The following is a 17664-nucleotide window of genomic DNA, read 5'->3' on the forward strand; positions in this document are numbered from 1 at the left end:
TGATGTTGTTGCGGCGGCTGCTGCTGCTGTTGTTGATGCTGCTGTTGTTGGTGATGTGGCAGTGGGGCACTTGAATGGATAACAACAACAGGAGATTCCGTAGAAAATGGGACAGTGTTGAACGTTCCGCTGTTGTTTATATTATGATTTTGAATGGTGTTAGCTGACACGAGTACACCAGTATTGTTTATGGAAGATGTGAGGGGCGGGGCGATCACATCCTTAAGGACAGCCCCTTCAGGTACAGAATCATCTTTAAAATTTGTAGACACCAATTCTGTGGATGTCGGAGGATGAGACACGATGGTTGTCGGACATTTGGTAAGAATACGAGGCACACCATTGGTCGTTGAGGTCACGTGAGTCGTGACGTCAGACTTGGATCTCGATTTTCGGGGCGCCCTCTTCGTCTCTGTCACACGTCTCGACACGGTGTGGGAGTTCTGAATGAAAGGAGAAGAAAATAAGAGACGGTCAGTTAAGGTTGATTAATTACCATTGCGGTGAAGGCAAGAGCGGAAGTCATCTACTTAACATGCTCATTAGTCCTATGTACTCATGTTCAGACAATTCAAAAGCTGAATGGTCGATTCATAAGACCTGGTTTGATTAATCAATTTATACTTAAAATTTTCGAAACCGTGTTACTACGACGGTCATGACATGTGAAATCGGTGCCAATCTAAACCAAGTAAAGGAGAGAAAAAATGGGTTTCATTTATCTACTTTTTATTGCATCCGATTACTAAATGAGAGAGAGAGGGAGAGAGAGAGAGAGAGAGAGAGAGAGAGAGAGAGAGAGAGAGAGAGAGAGAGAGAGAGAGAGAGAGAGAGAGAGAGAGACTAGCGTGAAGGAAAGATCAAGGAGCGGTGGGGGAATGGGCTGGTGGCGGTGGTGAGATGTCTAGTGTCCAGATGTGACCTAGAACAAGGTGAAATAGAATAATATTATGAGATGAAAGAAAGACAGTGAATCAACGACAAAGTAAAAAGCATGGATCTATGAAAAACGAAAACCGTAGATTATAAATTTCAGAATGTCTTCTTAATGGTATCATTAGCTGAAAGGTGTGGACTAAACCCAAGACGAGGGGGTGGACACTGTACGTAGTCTGTCACGCTACTAATCCTCACATTAATTTCATCGATATTGTCTTTACGTTGACGGCGAATTAGATTAAAATTGAATCATATATAATGTTTGTACATACTATATACTTTTCTTCATAAATTGATTTTATCGATTGACTTTGCTGATGAAACATAAAATGAATTGCTGTAATGCGCATTGCTCATGGTGCATCTGTGGGAGGCAGTAACACACACACACACACACACACACACAAACACACACCTCTCACCCCACCACCACAAGGCACAGAGAGAGAGAGAGAGAGAGAGAGAGAGAGGGACGGAGAGAGAGAGAGAGAGGCAGAGAGAGAGAGGCAGAGAGAGAGAGAGAGGCAGAGAGAGAGAGAGAGGCAGAGAGAGAGAGAGAGAGAGAGAGAGAGAGAGAGAGGGAGGGAGAAGAAATAGAGACATCGAGCCCTCTTTATGAGAGAAGTTTAAAGAGTTAAAACGTCTTTCTCACTATCAAAAAAAAAGAAAAAAAAGAAAAAAAAAATAGAAAAAAAAAAAAAAAAAAAAAAATAGAAGAAAAAAAAAAAAAGAAACATAAAAAAAAAAAAAAAAGAAAACATTAAAAAAAACAAAAAGAAAAAAACAAAAACAAAATTAACAAATCCCAAACTTTAAAAAATCAACAACAAAGAACAAAAAAAAAAAAAAAAAAAAAAAAAAAAAAAAAAAAAAGAAAAAAATGAAACAAACAAACGGATAATATATTTAACTATTCCCCTTTCATCGAATGATCACAGACAGGATAGGAGAGAGAGAGAGAGAGAGAGAGAGAGAGAGAGAGAGAGAGAGAGAGTGAGAGAGAGAGAGAGTCATCTTGGCCAGCCAGGTGTTAAGCTCTGGTTGATGCAAGTACAATTTTTCTTTACTGAAATACATTGGGTTAGTTAGCCCTTATGACCGCATGGACGAGCATTCATTGAAGTCTACGAGCCTCGACTCATAATCATGTGTAAAGAACAATATGACTAGATCATGACCATTATTTTAACTTTAATTGGGACATTTTTGTGTGTAGTTGTCTTGTGGTATGACACTCCCCTATGGACCGGAAGCCCCGTCGTTTGAATCCGCCTCTGAGTGGACTCATTGGAAAAGGCTCTTTACTCACATTCTCTCTCCGTAGTCGGGTGTAAAATGAGTACCTGGTCGTAAACAGCGTTGTCTCTGTTGGGAGAATGATCATATCGCCTTACAGGCGTCATGTCTGGTCCTACATGTTTAGTGTTGCAGACGGCTATGGAACTCTTGCAAAACGCTTTGAGCACGTTTAGTGGAAATTGCGCTATACCAATGCTCAAAGTTGTTTTTTTTTTTAATTCTAAAGTTGTCGAGCCTTTCTCGAGCTGAATGACTAATCGTCATCTCATTCTCAATTGAATACAATAAAAGTCTTGCTTTGCTAACCACAAAAGCCCACACCTACGACATAATTTCAATATCTACCCAAACTACACTGACCATGTTTCTATTCGCGAGTGTTACGATAATTTGTCTTTTACTTGTGACCCATTCTATGAAACCGGTATTAAGTCGGCGCGAGCAAGACGCTAACAGTAGTTTTACAATTAAAATGGCAAGAAGGGTGAGGTTCTATCTTCTATCGCGTTAGCAAACTATATTCATCGACCTCAACAATTCACGTAAACTTAACCCAAGTCTAATATTTTTGTCTACAAATTCAAATTATCCGCATCTTAATCAACCCTGAATAGATAGAATGCGCTTGGCCAAGGAGTTCACAACATTGCCATCCGGAAGTATAACGGACCAACACACAAACTCTGTGTAACCATGAACTTTTATAGTCTGGTTAATACAGTTTACTGAGAACAACTCACAAACGCGGATGGCAAAAACAATAACAAAGGCCTGAGTGACGTCATCTTCGAACTATCTATAAAACCGTTTAGAAGCGGCCAGTCGCAATTTGAAGATAGACCGCGACCTAGAAAGTTACTCTTGACTGTATTATGTCAACGTTTTATCCTTTGATAACATGGTTGCTTTATCCTTCTTTCTTTCATTCTCTGAGTCATATAATTGTGGTTTGTTGTTACAGCTCCGGTGAACGTAAACCCTTGACCTCGCGTTGTGGAGCGGGAAGAAAAGGGGTGGAGGTGGGGATGTCAACTCCGGCCGTATCTTCTATCCCACTTCGGACATCACCTTTCATGTGGGGACATCACCTTTCATGTGGTTTTCAGTCCTTGTGCCAGAATGAGACTGCTCACTTTGACAGAATTTGTAATTAATCATTTGACATAGTGCGTTGAGTCCTTCTCTTTCATGTCAAATTTCGTAGCTCTTTTTTCGATAATTTTTATTTTTTTATTTTTTCTTCAACATATCCTCGCTAGACGAATAGCTTCATCTTATACTTTGTGCGCAGTTTATACATTCCTTCGCGTAATACAACAATTTAGAGATATATCTACCGCAAAAGAATAAATACTTTTCTAAAAACCACCGAAAAACCAAAAAAAAAACAAAAAAACAAGCAAAAATACGAAGAAAAAAGAAAAGAAAAAGAAATGATGCATGTTGTATTAAATCCCAAAATCCATCAACTGAGCAGAACCTAAAGCATGCGAGATCTCGCTTGCTCAACACTGATGACTGACTGACTGACGAGGGAGATAATCTTGGGCAAAATCATTGGGACAAAATCTAATCGAGGGCGGATTCTCAGTTGTGTCCCCTTCCTACTCCAAGTAACGACAGTCTTACGGACGATTAATGGATGACAGGAAATTAATTCTCGTCCCTCCCTATGAGGCCGGCGAAACCATCCATCAACACGAAAAGAAGACATGAGGTAAGAAACTGGGGTAAGAAGTAAGAAGATGAAAACGAAGATGATGATAACGATGATGATAGTGAGAGTAAGAAAAACTAAAGCGACTTTAGAGGCCACCAGGTAAAAACAGGTGGCATAAAGGATCCACGCGCCTGGAACGGTCATTCATGTAAATTATTGTAAATAAAGGTAGAGAGAGATAGGCTAATAGCCAGAAGTCATAACTAGTAAAACATTAACTTAATCTATCTACTACTTGAAAAAAACAACATTGAAAGAAAGGGCCATAAAAAGTGGTTTTAATCGTAGTTAGCAGCTTGTCCCGTTACGGCCATTCCTGACACACAGTGACACGTTTTCCAACAGCGTCGTTAACATCAACAGCTATGTAATGTACTTGGAATTGATGTTTAACGCGCAGTTGGTTGTAGGTACCTTCTTTACAGTACTATCTGCCTACCTATCCCTGAGTCTTAATTTCCTTTCAGTTGTAGCCATCCTTCCCTCACTCACACCACTTTCCCCTCTCCTCAACGCCCACACGACACATTTTCGTATGTAATTTCATTTTAAATTGTGCTATGTAACATTCTCCTTTAATTGTGAAATAAAAACACAACTTGATGATGATGATGATGATGATGATGATGACGATGATGATGACGACGATGACGACGATGACGACGACGATAATAAAAAATATATCAATTAAAAACGTATTCGTCAAAAGTTCAATTTACCCTGTCTCAAACTACTGCCGAACAATGGCGATATATCCTTAAAGAAAACTTTTGATTCATATTGATAACGATGAAAACCACCTTTCCAAAGTGTGTCAAAACTGAGACTTCTATTGGAGTCAAGAAATCTCCGATTTTAAACTATAGGCAGAAAGAATACACTTACTTGACAGAGGGGACTATGTCACCGTGCAATGTTCAGATTTAGATCAGAAGAAAGAAAAAACAAAAAAAAAAAAACAAAAAAAAAAAAAAACAAAAAACAAACAAACAAAAAAAAACCCAAACATTTTAATACTCAAGATAAAGAATCGAGATGCCACTTGGTTGTCTTTGAGTTCCAGTGGTATGATACAACACAATGAACTGATATGGAGAAGTGTGACGAAACAAATTCCTGACGAAGACAAATTACGGAAACGAAATTACCAACGTTGAGCACAGGATAGTCTGAGGTGATATAATAGAAGTATACAAAATACTGTAGGAATTAGGACACAGGGAAGCTGGAAATTTTGTGAAAATATGGTCTAAAATTCTACCCAGATGTGATAAAATGGGGGAAACAGTAGAAAGCTTTGTCCACGAAGGGAAAAGATAGATATTAGAAAGTATAATTTCAATGTGAGTTGTTCAACTGTGGAATAGATTTCCTGATGAAATAATATGCGCAAAAAAGTTTAATTCGTTTTAAAATAGACTTGAAAAATACTACAAGGAGCAAGACATACTTATCTTATGACTACAGACAAAAAACCAACACTGGTCGTATGAAAACTGGAGTCCAGCGAATTGGATCTATAAGAATCTGTGCTGGAAATCATCGTTAAGTATCGCTAAGTAAGATAGTCGGCTCATTGGCTGAGAGTAACTGGTTCATGTTCCAATTGTGTGCAGCGGAGAGTCCATATTCATGAAATTATTAGTGTAGAATTTGTAACTGGCTGGAAATACAGTTGTCTGTCGAAAATAAAAATGTAATAGTGCATTTCAGGCGCTTTCAGACGTTACCGTTCGTCCCACATGGTGGCGTTGTGATGGCTTAGGATGCCATATATATATATGACGATAGGAAATCGAACGGAAGCTTCGATTTTTTAAACAGATTACGATAATCAAAGAAAATATAACTTAAATAGATATGCCTGTTTAGTTTCGAAAATAGAAAACCAATTGAATTTTCCATTCAATTTCCTATTGTTAGTGATTTCATCGAGCTTCAAGCAGCAACATGTTCATGGCGCCTTGTAAATCGCCTTGAACACATTTAATTGTATATCACTCTATGTAAAAGCTCACTTTTATCATCATTGCATCTCTCCTCAAATGGGTTATTTGCAAGAAATCTGGATTAGCAATAACCAGCAAAGAAAGGGACAAAGAAGAAAAAGCATTCAAATTTAAAGGCATAGCTAACACATCTTTACAGCTTGTCTCTTAGCCCAACTGGCCTGTCTCATTTATGTGCAACAAGAACCCAACACAAATTATCTGATAATGTAACATGCAGGTCATAAATAAATCCCCTATTTGTGCAGGAAATACTAACTGCCGTACTTTGGAAAAAAAAATGTAATTTAGAATTTTGGCCAGAAAACTCGTCCTTCAAATATCAATCAATCAAAATGACCCTGGACTTGCTAAATCTCTCCAACCTCGGACTTCCTCGAAGTCCCAGGTTTGAGAGTTTTTGACAAGATAAGGGTCATTTTAATCGATCGATATTTGAAGGACGAGTTTTCTGGCAAAAATTTTAAATGTGTTGTTTTTTCAGAGTACGGCAGATTAAGACACAAGGTTGTTAGTGTTCCCTCTGAGTTACCACCCAGAGTCTTTAATCTGGCATTTATGTCGGGCAATGGCACAACATGGCAACTCAATCTGCGACAAGATCTCCGTGTCATTTGACAGGCTCATCAACACGATAATTTGCCTGTCATATTATGATAGCAATGTGGCTAATTTTGCCATACATTAACGAAACGCATTTTATCACTTTGGCCAGAAAATTTCAAACTTCATATATTGATAAATTATGATGACCACCAACCTGTTGAAATGTCTCAAAATCGACATCACTTTAAAATTATCAGGTTTGAGATTTTGTATCCAGGAAAGGGTCAGTTTAGTCAATAGACATTTGAAATTAATACTTTTTGGTCAAAGAGAATAAACAAAACCCCCAAAAAACAAAACGGTTTATTTTGTTGAGTGTAGGAGTGTTGAATGTACCAGATGTTTTATTTAGAGCAAAGCGAAGCATTTCATTCAAAAAGAATGATCGAAATGTTTCAAGGGGATTATTGTGATTTTTGCTAAGGCGTTGAACTTATATGCATAAAGGTAGAAACCTTTCATAATGATACGAAGAAGAGGAGAAGGGGGGGGGGGGGGGGGGGGGGGGGGGGGGGGGGGGGGGGAGACGGAGGAAAAGAGGAAGAATTGGATGAAAGATGACGATGGTGATGTTGATTATGACGACGGCGGCGAAGAAGAAGAAGAAGAAGACGAAGAAGTAGTAGAAGAAGAAGAAGAAGAAGAAGAAGAAGAAGAAGAAGAAGAAGAAAACGATGATGATGATGATGATGATGATGATGATGATGATGATAACGGCAACGATGATGATGTATAATGGTGTAGATTGCATTTGGTTGATTTGACACTTGTATAGTTATAAAGATGTAAAGGGACTTCTTTTCTCCATATCAATGACTCAAAAGTCATTTTTAATTTCTTCTTTGTTCTTCCGTCCACACTCTAGTACAATGTAGGTTACAAATGACATAACCCCAAAGTAAATTAGACCCACCTTGCTTCCGTTTCTCATTGCGGTTTTTAAACCAAGAACAAGTTCACCTTAACTATCAATTCGTTACAAGCGAGGTTAAACTTTACTCTGACCCGACACCGTACATCATCGTATTGACCAAGAAAGCAGTAAACAGTGCCGCTATCTGTTCTAGTGGTATGACATTCGCCTTCGGATCGGAGAAGGTCCTGGGTTCGAGTCCCTAGCGACGCATAATTGAATCCTTGGAAAAGACTCTTTACTCACATTCTCTCACTGTACTCAAGAGTAAAATGAGTACATGGCCGTTAACAGTGTTGTCTCTGACCGAACAAAATGGTAAAACACAGGCGTCATGTTTCGTCCTACATGTTGTGTGTTGCTGTTGGCTTAGGACCGTTTGTAAAACTCTTTGATCACGTTTAGTGGATATTGTATTGCATTATATAAAAGATCAAGCTATAGCGATGTGGATCGGACTTCATTCATTAACGCCGAGGTATTACTACTTTCTTGGCGAAAACGATTACGTTTGCATTTATAACCATAGAAATAATCAATTTTAAGAAATGATCTAAAAGAAACTCAGATTTGCCGTCAACGGGTTAATGCTAGTCCCTTATGAAAGGGAGTGGGAGATTTGAAGTAAGCAAAACATAACGTAGAAAATAGTTCCTTTGATTCTTTACATTTTGATATGCCATTTAGGAAATCGTAGAAACGAAAGGCCAAGAGAGGGACACCGTCTTCGCCCTATTTATGTCTCTGTATTTTTTAATTACTTTCTTTTCTTTTCTTTTTTTATAAACCCATAAGATTGAGAAGCCATCTTTCTTTGGCTGACAAGTGTGGATGTTTCATTTAATTTCAGTGGTATCTAGACAGTTTCGTTGAGCATAATAATATGTCTAAATTGATGCATCGCCAATTGGATGAAAACACATGCAAGGAGAGTCTTGAATGTCCGACAGCGGTCCACTCAGGGGTGTTCCGAAACGTTAGGATAAAATATATAATACTACAAAATATGCACCTGTGAGATTATGTATGGGTTCTGGGGTTTTACAAGACATGGATGTGAAATGAACAAAGCGGCAAGATTTACATACAAAGGAAATATAAATATATGGAAATAAACAATTATTAGAAGTTACAGGTGAATTAGACAGAGAGAGAGAGAGAGAGAGAGAGAGAGAGAGAGAGAGAGAGAGAGAGAGAGAGAGATCTTTCCAACAGAGGATGAAAGAGTTAGCTAACTAGCTGGGCACGATGAGATAGAAAGGAGAGAGAGAAAAGAAAGGAAAGGAAGAAAGAAATCGAGAGAAAGATAGAAAGACATCAGATAGATAGATAGACAGACATATATATAGATAGATAGGTAGGTAGATAGATAGGAGAGAGGGGGGAGGGAGATAAAGAAAGAGAGAGAGAGAGAGAGAGAGAGAGAGAGAGAGAGAGAGAGAGAGAGGGGGAGGGGGGGGGGGGGGGCAGAAAGAGAAAGCGAGAGGATGGGGAGAGGAGAGAGAGAGAGAGAGAGAGAGAGAGAGAGAGAGAGGAGAGAGAGAGAGAGAGAGAGAGAGAGATGGAGAAGAGAGAGAGAGAGAGAGAGAGAGATGGAGAGAGATCTTTCCAACAGAGGATGAAAGAGTTAGCTAACTAGCTGGCACGATTAGATAGAAAGGAGAGAGAGAAAAGAAAGGAAAGGAAGAAAGAAATCGAGAGAAAGATAAAAACACATCAGATAGATAGATAGACAGACAGACAGATAGATAGATAGATAGATAGATAGATAGATAGATAGATAGATAGGTAGATAGATAGATAGGAGAGAGGGGGAGGGAGATAAAGAGAGAGAGAGAGATAGATAGATAGATAGATAGATAGAGAGAGAGAGAGAGAGAGAGAGAGAGAGAGAGAGAGAAAGAGAGAGAGATAAAATACATAAAATTTGATATTAAGACATAATTTGGTTTTATGTCGTTAAAAACAGAACAATCATTTAACCAACCAGAAAAATCTAAATCATTAAGAGTATGCTATGATAATGAATGACTCATACCACGTAGATATATGTAGCCTACACGTCGCTCAATACAAATATACACCGTTCTCTTTTCCTAACAAAAATTGGAATCCCACCACTAGACTATCAATTCTTATTTTCATCTTACAGATTTCTTTTACTCAAAAATATTTTCGGGTAGGCTAAAGATCAAGAAGTTCAAGTTCTGACATTGACCCGATGACCTTTGGTGTGGGAGGGGGGCGAGAAGAGATCCTTGCGGTTTGGGCGTTCTTCTTAGGTCATCTTGGTGACGAGGACATGGGTCTCTTTTGTCAGACACATTCATTTATTAGAGATAAGACTCAGACTTCGATTAATTTCTTTTCTTTTTTTTTTAGTGGGAGTAAGCTTGTTTTGTTGTTTTGTTTTTAAGGGTTTTACGGCGCTTGCAACACATTAAGGTCATATAAGTGCCAGTAAAAAGGAAGAAAATGGGATAGTAAAAAGTTCTAGAATTACAATTAAAGCACAAAAGAAAATGTGAGACAAAGGGGAATTGGTTCAAATAGGGAACAGATGTAGATTCCAAGAGCACACCGTCAAAGTACTTAGTTTGTGATCACCTAAAACAAAAACTAAATACCCGATAATCCATCAAATCGAGAACATGCGTTCACAATGAAGAAAACATTTTTTTTGATGAAATGTAGTTACTCGCAACGCAACATGAAGGAGTGACAACCGTTCAGATTTTAGAGCTCATGGTTTGTGTCTCGTCATGTGATTTTGAGTTTGATGGTTACAATGCTCTCAAAACCAGAGAAGCTAGTAACTGAGATAGGCGCTTACAATCACCTCATTCAGTTTCACTCAGGGGCGAGTCTGATTAAACACATTAATCAATGAGTTATCTGGCCAATTTTGAAACAATTGTTTTCTTTTTTTATTTCTTGGGGGGGGGGGGGGGTGACGAATATTGGAATCGAATAAACTTCCTGGTTGCATTTTATGAGGTGATGGAAAAATTTTGCTATTTGGCTAAAAAGTATAATGAATAAATTAGTTTCTCGATAAAGCTTATATTTGCATTATACACTTGCCAAAAGAAAAAGAAAATAAATTCCCCAAATTAACCCCCTACACAACGAAAAAAACAAAACAAAAAACAAAAACAAAAACAAAATCAAACAAAAAACAACAACAAGAAACAAAAGCAAAAAAAAAAAAAAAACCAACAACAAAACAAACAAAAAACAAAAAACAAAAAATAAACAAACCCCAACACAAATCAAAACAAAAACAAACAGTTGTTGTAGTTTAGTTTGATTTCTTCATTACTGATTTACTTTGGCAATCGAAAAAATAATATGCGAGCTGAAAACAGATTTTATGAACATATTTCTTATTGAAACTGAAACTGAAAAAAAAAATGAATTTTGAAATTTGCTTGATTTTTATTTTAAAAAATAAATATCATTAGCATTTATACGTCACCAAAATAATTTTATACTCCCTTTTAATTATTCAAAGATATGTATTTTGATTGATCCTAAATCGAGGTGCATGAAAGTACTCTGGTTCAGTCATAACTGCAAAAATAGATATTTACAATATGGAAACGTACAGTTTTATTTTTATATCTATTAATCTATTATGTTTGGTCTACATGCATAATTAGTGATTTTTAGAGTGCACATTAAAAAAAAAATGTTTACAAGACAAATTTTCACCTTGATACAACCCCAGATTTACGTCACTGTAATCAATATAATACAAAACATTTCTTCAATTTCAAACGGTTTTGTTTTGGTTAAAACAAGGTGTCCTGTTTCAAAACATCAAAGTAAAAATTAATCTTAAGCTGGTCTGCCGAATTAACATTGCATCAATGTGAAATTTTTATTATAATATTTACTTCACCGACGTGTAGGTCTACATATTTGCAGGTCTGATAACCCAACTTGTTATGGTGTCATCGTTCTAATGAAAATACTATACTCTCAAACCAACGCAAACTATTCTCCATTACAATAATATCAAACGAGGCCCATAATTGCGTCCGGTTATCAGACCTGCATATATGTTCACGTCTCTAGCCACCGTACCTCAATAATGGAAACAATTTATCACAATTTATCCAAACTGCCAATTCCTAAAATTAGTAGTTCCGTCTTGTATGGAAAGCAACAAATGACTAGTCAAATCATCACTGTGACTAGAATACACATTGACATCATCAATTCAAACACTATTCTAACAATTATTCTTATGATGGCTCTCTCCCCCCCCCCCCCCCCCCCCCACCTTCCCCCATTTGTCATCACTCTTACGCTCTCCTTCTTTCCTCAATCACACCCCCCCACACACATACACACACACACACACACACACACACAGACACACACACACGTCATAAACCGATAATAAATTCCTGTCCCCTGAACATTTCCATCACTATGATTGAGTCCAGGACAACCACATACCTATCTAGACCCACTGCCTTCATCGTCACACCTTCTTCCCCCCCCCCCCCTCTCCCACTCCCTCATCAAATCTACCATCGTAATTTGTTTTGGAGTGTTTTCGGCCATAGATTCAAATGACCTTCATTTCGGCAAAATCTCTCAAACTTTGAATTGAGAGAGTTTTTGCCATGATCGATATTTGAAAGACGAAAAATCTGGCCAAATTTCTAAATACATGTTTTACCAGAGAAGGGCAGTTAACTTAAAACCAAAGCCCCGTTTCCTGTTACTATCAATTCAATGTTTCCTTATCTAAAACCATACGACATAAATCTGTTTTGAGACGGTCGGTCACATTCACAATTTGCCTCATCCTCAACACTATCAGTGCTCTAGAGGCAATATGCCCGTGGAGCCTGAAACAGACAATAGCAAGTGCTTGCTACCCTTTGTATAGGACTCTAGTCGATGATGATGATGATGATGATGATGATGATGATGATGATTGTGGTGGTGGTAGTGATGAAATGATATTGATGATGATGATGATGATGATGATGATGATGATGATGATGATGATGATGATGATGATGATGATGATGATTGTGGTGATGATGAAATGATATTGATGATGATGATGATGATTATGATGATGATGATGATGATGATGATGATGATGATGATGATGATGATGATGATGATGATGATGATGATGATGACGACGACGATGTCCTAGATTACCACATACCTACAACCCCCCGTCTACCTGGAGATGACATGATCACTCCAAAGAATGTGAGCTGCTTGTCTCCACAACAACATAAGAGTGCTAAAAATCCACCATCGCCGCCCCTGGATCTCTAAGACTGTTTATCCGTTGTAATCATTTTAGGGTCTATTATAATGCATTAATTCGATTATTACAGTGGTGGTTGCTTTTTTAATGATCCTGTCTTTCTTAACTGTCGCACTCTGGAAAAAACACGTATTTAAACATTTGAACAGAAGACTCGTCCTTCAAATATCGATCGATCTAAATGACCCTCATCTTTACAACTCTTGAACCAAAGACCTCTAGGGGTAACAGGCTTAAGAGTTTTTGCCAAGATGGGGTTAATTTAAATCGATCGATATATGAAGGAAGAGTTTTATGACCAAATTGGCCACCGACAGTTATTGTTTGATGTTATAGAAGTTAGTCTATCATCGCTTTATTGACGTTCTTGTTATCCGATACTACCACCCTCAACATCACCACCATCATTACCATCACCACCACCACCACCACCACCACCATCACTTCCATCACCATCATCACCATCACCATCACTACCAACACCATCATCACCACCATTATAATCATCACCACTACCACCACCACTACCATCACCATCATCACCACCATTATTACCACTACCACCACCACTTTTACCACCACTACCATCACCACTATTACCACCATCATCACCACCATCAAGATTACCATCATCACACTCTTTCAAGCATAGCTTTAAACAAAACTTATATACATTTACCATGCTACTATACTAAATATTGGAAGCTTCAATCACTCTCTCTCTCTGTTTTGTTCAGAGCGGCGCTTACGACACTTTTGTGTTTTATTCGAGGTATGAATGGTAGCGATACACGATAGAACAACCATAAAATTATAGATCTAGAGTTAAACCAAGGATCGATGAGAGAAAGAGACTGATTAGATAAGGGAAACAGAAAAAAAGATACTGAGGGCAACCCATTCGTTTGTCTAGTTTGAGACCACTAAAAGTTATCCCAAGAGGGTCTTAGTCAAATGATAATAAGATGTTAATCAACTTACAAAATCATAAACATCAACAATGTGATTCATTACAAGGGGGGAAATCATCTTCCATCCTCCCCCTTCAAAAACTAAAAAGTAAAAAAAACCCACCAAAAACAAAAGAAAATGCATTTAAAACTATTCGCGGCGACGGATGACAGCTAGGGCCGGGGTAAAAACACAGTACTCTCATTTCATGACGAGTACAGACTCGGACAGCAACGCAGAAAGAGAAAATAGAATAGGAGACAACACACGTTGACCCCCTCGGCCCCTCAATTCCAGTAAAGCACCTCAGCAATGTATTGAATCTCCACCGACTTGCTAACAGTTTTACATCTTTGTCAAGAGCAAAAATCTGCTGTTGATGGTTGTTTTTACTAACGTGCCAATCGTCTCTCATGAGCCGAAGTCTTTAAAAGCTGTTGAATTGACAAGGTTTTCATCGTAAAGGAGGCGTACATGGACGAAAACGTCCCATCAAGTTGACATCACAAAAGGCCCTAGGGCGTAAGGTACAAAGGGTGGTAATCGTCTGTCGCGTTGACGGGTAGTTAAAGTAAAGTTTTATTGTGTCCCTTCAGTTGGTTAGTGGCAGTTACGATGTAAAGTGCGAACACGCCAATTGACGATTGTGATCGTAAAAAGATCTTTTCGCAATAAAAAAATTCAACTGCTGTACTAGACTTCCATGAGAACTTCTTACTTCTTATGGGAAAACAATCAACCACATATATATATATATATATATATATATATATCTGATTTTGCAAGATCGAAAGCAATGAACGTTCTTCCGTTTTTTTTCTTCAGTGGTGCAATCAAGAAAAGTTGTAATAGGAATAGCCAGCGTGGTTAGCATGTCCTATCAAGCATGGCAGTTTGGGTCGATTTCTGTTAGGACGTCAAATATTTATTTAAGGGCTCCACTGTCGTACACTGACAATACGACTTTTTCATTTTGGTCAGAAAACTTTTTAATAATTTATCGATCAATTAAAAGGACCCCCAAACTTTCCAAAAAATCTGAAACCCGGGACTCCGTTGAAGTATCGAATCTGAGAATCTGACAAGTTTCAGATCAACATAATCAATCGATATATCAAGTAAAAATGCCCTGGTCTAAATAGAAACGGTGTTTCTTCAGCGTGTGGCAGACACGTTTTCAATAGAGTGCTGCTGAGACTTATGAAAGTGTTTCCTGCAGGCTGTATTCACTAAAATCGAGATACATTAAGAATCTTAAAGACTTGGTTATTTCAGCTGGGATTGGTTCTTTTTTCTTCTTGTAATTTTAAAGGCATGGCATTTCTATTAAATGTAAACTTCCACTTCACCCTCTCTCTGCTTATCTATCTTTCTTTCTTTCTCCATTCTCACTCTCCATCATTTACTGTCTCTAATTAACCTCGATTTCCCTTCGCTCCATACTATTATACCTCCTCTACTGCTTGCCACATTTTGCATAAGATTATTGGGTGCATAATCTATGCATGTTTAGTTTGAACAAGTTTCCGCATGAACGTGCCCTTGATATGATATTATTTATTTCCGATTAAAAGAACACCCTTCGAGTAGAAACTCCAGGTAATATCAGCGTATTCTATAATACCACGTGACCTCTCATATTGACGTTTCAAGTGACTGATTTCCTCTGGAATGCTCATGAATAAATTGAATACCTTTCAATCTCTTCAAGAGAGTGCGTAATAAGAATAACACAATTAACTGCCGTATTCTAAAAAAAAAACCCAAACCGAATCGTATTAAAAATTTTGGCATGAAAACGTGTCCATCAAATATTGCTTGATTTATATGACTCTCATCTTGGCAAAAACTTCGTGAATTCCCAGGTTTTAGAGGGTTTTTTTTTTCCAAGATGAGGGTCGTTTAATTCGATCAATATTTGAAGGACGAGTTTTCTGGCCAACTTTTTAAATACAACTAAACCAGTTAACTGGTTAAGCATTTCCTATAATATATCATATCATAATGTCTAGACTAAGTCTTTTCATTCTTTTCTTGGGTGGAGGAGGGATGGGGTAGGATTGATTTACGAGGAGATATCCAATCACACACATGTTGTCAACTGCCAAAATCTGTGTTTTTTTTTAAATCGAACAAAAAAAAAAATAATTAAATTCAGAATTTGATTAACCGTCGCAACTGCCAGTAACGCTCCAGTGATTTGTCGACCTGAAAAGAGAGCTGGATTGGAATACAACTTCCAAAGCTCTCTTTCATTACATCCCGGAATAAAATTTCCAATAATTTTTATTTTTAAAAAACCGAGAAGTAAATAAAATTTAAAAAAAAATAAAAGAATAAAGAAGCAAAACAAAACAAAAACAGATTAAAATAGGACACCTCCCCTAAAAAAAAACCCACAAAAAAAAAAACCCCCACAAAAAAAAAAAAAAACCCACAAAAAAAAAACACCAAAAAAAAACAACAAACAAACCAATAGACAAAAACAAACAACATCAAATTAACAACAAACCCCTCAAAGAAATGAGAGACAATCTGACATGAGATCAATTGTATATAATTAGATATGCATGTTAATTTTGCTGGAAATCATCTTGTTAAAACTGCTACTGCTATGCCATTTAAGTATTGTATTCCTGTTGGTAATTGCAAAAAAAGAGCCCATTCCACATTATTTTCATTTGCATGCATTATGGGTTGAGGCGTGAAATAAAGAAATTATAGGGAAGTAAAATAAGTAAAATAAAGATAAATGAACGGCACAGACAATATTTTGTAATATAATATTTGAAAAATGCTTTTAAAAAAAAGGAAACAAAACCAAATAATAAACAAAAAGGAGACCGATGATGTTTATGAATACAATACACAGTACTCGTTTGTCCACAGAAAGATACTAGCTGCTCCCTTAAGCTACATATTAAAATTTATCAAAGTCAAAAGGGCTATAATTAACTATAAGAATCAATATGTGACCCATCGAATGATATAATCTCAGTATGAACCAAACGCCCACAATTGAACTTAAAGTGGAACTGCAGAGTATTACACAAGTTGAGACTTTTATCAAAGTATCAGAAATAACATTTTATAATCTACTTAAAATACAAGATAGTTTAAACATATATTTACCATTTTCAAGCAATCGTACTGATCTTTGTATCACGTTTACACAGTGGTCATTATTTATAAATTGAGATCATTCATGGCAATATCATAACATTGAACACAGAAACAGTCACGGGCCGGTTTAAACCTTGTCAAGTGTGTTGAATAAAGCAGAAACAACCTTTGATTGAGTTCCACTAATTATGATGCGAGTCGATAAACTAATCCACCAATGGCATTAAGCAACATCGATTAATATCGACGCTTATCGATCTACACATTGTTTACTGTTTACAGTATTGGGCTGTGGCGATTACACATTAGGGGATGTGTTACAGTAGGATGCCACTTGAAGCCCGCAAATCCCGAAACTATGATCGTTACGAAAAAGTATGAGGGTTCAAATGAAAGTAAAAGTTTACAAATTTAATAATGAATGTTTATGGCTCAAACATGAAGAACAGTTTTAACTGTTTTATTACATTCGCATGACTACCGTCTCCACCATTGATTTTCAAGAAAGGTCGAGAGGCAAAAGAAATTGTAATTTCCATAGCACGACAAGAATGTTTTTAGATGAACCCAAACTTTGAATGTTAATTATTGTTGGCCTTCGCCCTAATCTTTTAAAAAACTGGATTTAAAAAACAATTCAATTTATCAACTGATTGTGTTCAAAATGCTTTACAATATGTGCAAATAACAGCAACAATTAATATGTAAAAAGAGAAATAACTATTTTTTGTTGTTGGGGGAAGTGGGGGGTGGGGGGGGGGGGGGTCGGTACTAATGTTACACATCATATTATAACCTT

General features: G+C 37.2%; 1 protein-coding gene across 4 annotated transcripts in view; it reads right to left on the reverse strand.

The window, feature by feature from the left end:
• LOC144967111 (uncharacterized) overlaps nt 1–17664 on the reverse strand; it is a 123504-nt gene that overhangs the window by 15336 nt on the left and 90504 nt on the right. For all 4 annotated transcript variants that reach the window (XM_078903961.1, XM_078903969.1, XM_078903953.1 and 1 more), the window contains one exon: nt 1–443. This exon is cut by the window's left edge and continues 1237 nt beyond it. In XM_078903961.1, coding sequence (XP_078760087.1) covers nt 1–443 — 443 coding nt within the window. The remainder of the gene's footprint in view (nt 444–17664) is intronic.

This window comes from Berghia stephanieae, chromosome 1 (assembly GCF_034508935.2).
Source record: "Berghia stephanieae isolate SIO BIC M18660-M18661 chromosome 1, UCSD_Bste_1.3, whole genome shotgun sequence".
Lineage (NCBI taxonomy): Eukaryota > Metazoa > Mollusca > Gastropoda > Nudibranchia > Aeolidiidae > Berghia > Berghia stephanieae.